Source organism: Trypanosoma rangeli, assembly GCF_003719475.1.
Source record: "Trypanosoma rangeli strain AM80 chromosome Unknown Tra_15.4_contig_00939, whole genome shotgun sequence".
In the NCBI taxonomy this organism is placed as follows: domain Eukaryota; phylum Euglenozoa; class Kinetoplastea; order Trypanosomatida; family Trypanosomatidae; genus Trypanosoma; species Trypanosoma rangeli.
This window is the reverse complement of record NW_021706692.1, coordinates 228-2488: the sequence shown is the minus strand read 5'-3', so window position 1 is coordinate 2488 and position 2261 is coordinate 228. Positions and strand designations below refer to the sequence as shown.

The 2261-nt window shown below is 50.5% G+C and overlaps 1 protein-coding gene across 1 annotated transcript; it reads left to right on the top strand.

Annotated features, from left to right (window-relative positions):
- Nucleotides 1-619: 619 nt before the first annotated feature.
- On the top strand, nucleotides 620-1867 carry TraAM80_10395 (uncharacterized protein; the record flags this gene model as incomplete). Its single annotated transcript, XM_029387017.1, has 1 exon — nucleotides 620-1867. One exon carries the CDS (start codon nucleotides 620-622, stop codon nucleotides 1865-1867), a length of 1248 nt encoding a protein of 415 aa, XP_029233128.1.
- Between the last annotated feature and the right edge of the window lie 394 nt (nucleotides 1868-2261).

The window sequence follows — 2261 nt, the reverse complement described above, 5'->3', positions numbered from 1 at the left end:
ACCTCACCCTCCGTAAGGTTGGGGGGGGGGGGGGGAAGTGTGGTTCAACGTACAATAATAACACTGACGATAATGTGGGACGTATTACTAAGAAGGCAACTTCTTTCCAGTGTAAATCCATTTTGGAGTTAGCCAGCTCTGGGGATCTTTTTTTTTTGTGTGTGTGTGTGTTCGTTTGCACGTGACGCAGGTTCTGTTGTGCCACGATAACTTCTGTAGGGTTGGCCATCTCTCTTCTTGTGTAGCCGCACAGCTGCCACACTCTGGAGCTGTGGTGGTGACGCTTGACGACCCATGTTTGGCACTACTTTTCCACCTGCGGAGACTGACTCCCTCCCCTGACACCCGGCAGTACGGCAACAGGAGTTACCATGTTTGTTTGTTTTTTGTGTGGGTTTCGCGTTGGTTGTTATTATTATGTTGGTTGTAATTTTTTGTGTTTTTGGTGCTGGTGGTTGGCTGTGGTTAGTTCAATGCGACTCACAACACTTACAATTTTGTATTTGCTCATATTTTTCAACTATTTTTGCGTCTGAAACTGAGACAGTGCCTGTTCGACTGTTTCTTAGTTTCGTTTTTTTTTGCCAAATTGCTTTCTTTCTCTCGTGTTGAGTCGAAAATGCAGGGACCGCTGCATGGAAGTAATGAGCCGTTTGGAACTTGTGTTGCGGCCCGGAGCAACAGAATGCGTGCTAGACGAGAGGCTACTGGAAGTACATATGCGGCGGGGGCGGGAGCTCAAGTGCCTCTGCGCAGCCGAACAGTTGTAGCGCCACGTCTGCAGCTGTGCACTTATCATGACAACGCAGCGATGCGTGAGGCGCTGGAGCAGCTAAAACAGGCGTGTGGCCTCTTTTCTCTTGACGAGGTGGAAGAAATGGAAAAAATGAACCCTAGGCATGGCATCGCTCGCTCCACACGTTCGCAACTCAATCAAATGCCTGGCCACATGATTGTTCATTGTTTTACTTACTGTGACTTGAGGTCCCTTTGCGAGTTGGGGTGCGTCAGTCGCCGTTTTGCCGCCTTGTCCAACGCCCAAATTTTATGGGAAGCTCATGCCCGCCTGCGAAATGTATCAGTGCGTGCGCTGGAATCTGCTCGAGAGGATTTTCGGCGTGCGGTGGTAGAGCGGCACGAGAGGTGGCAGGCGGAAGTTCAGCGGCATGAACGCGAATACGAGGCGCTGCAGCATCGCTTGCATGAGCGTACTGCAGCTGATCTTGCCGATCCAATAGATGTGGACACTGTCCTCGCAAGCACCCGACCCAGGGGATTGGTTGGGAGTCCCAGCAGCAGCAGACAGGCCCACAGCGCCGCACAACTTCAAGAACTGTCAGCCATAGTGGAACAACTTGAGTCGGAAAAACTAGAGCTTATTCGTGGCATCCGTGAACTAAAATCTACGTTAGCCCAACAGCAAAAGCAGATAGAAGAGCTTCAAAAAAATGTGGCAGAATCTAGGGAGACAGATCCTGATGGGGGAAACACCACGACCGCAGATGAAGCGGATGGAATCACATTTTTGAGTGTTCGCGCCTTTGAACGCCGTATTTGCCGAATCGTGTTGAGCGTCGACAATGATCTTTCTCTTGTGCTCAGGAGAGGAGTCGACGAGTTTGGCACCATGGAACTGTTGTGCCTTTATGGTGCTGGTGATGTGGGCCAACGTGTGCGGCAGCGTTGGGCCGCCTTCAAACGTTTTTTTCCACCAGTGTCGGAAGATTACGGAACCGTAAGGTCGTTGCTTATGACTGGGGAATCGCCGTCTTCAGCTCAAGCGCGCGAATGTCTTGCACGTCTCGGTGGCGTGATCCGTCGTGTTCAGCGGATGACAGACAACGAGATTGTGCAAATTATATTGTAACAAACAGCAAAGGAAAAACATATGAAAAACAAGAAACAAAGAAATTTTGGGCGTGTATATGTGTGTGTATGTGGCACGTGAGGGGGGCAGACGTCTCGTGCGCAACACCCTCGAAGGAAGGAAATTGTGAGGTTGTGTGCGCTCGACTGTGTGGTGATGGTGTCTGGATGTTTCAGCAAAAGGTGTTTCACACAGCAGCTCGCTGTTGGCAGTAACTGAACTGATCATGTGTGCGAACCAAGCAGCGTCTCACTGTGTCGCTGGATCCTGGTGCTGGTGAAAGTAACTGTCGCATGGGCGCCCCACGAACACTGCTCTCACCCAACAACTTTTCTTCTCTTCCTCTCAATCTTACTTGTGACGTAAGAAGCAATGGGCAAAGCTGGTGTGACTA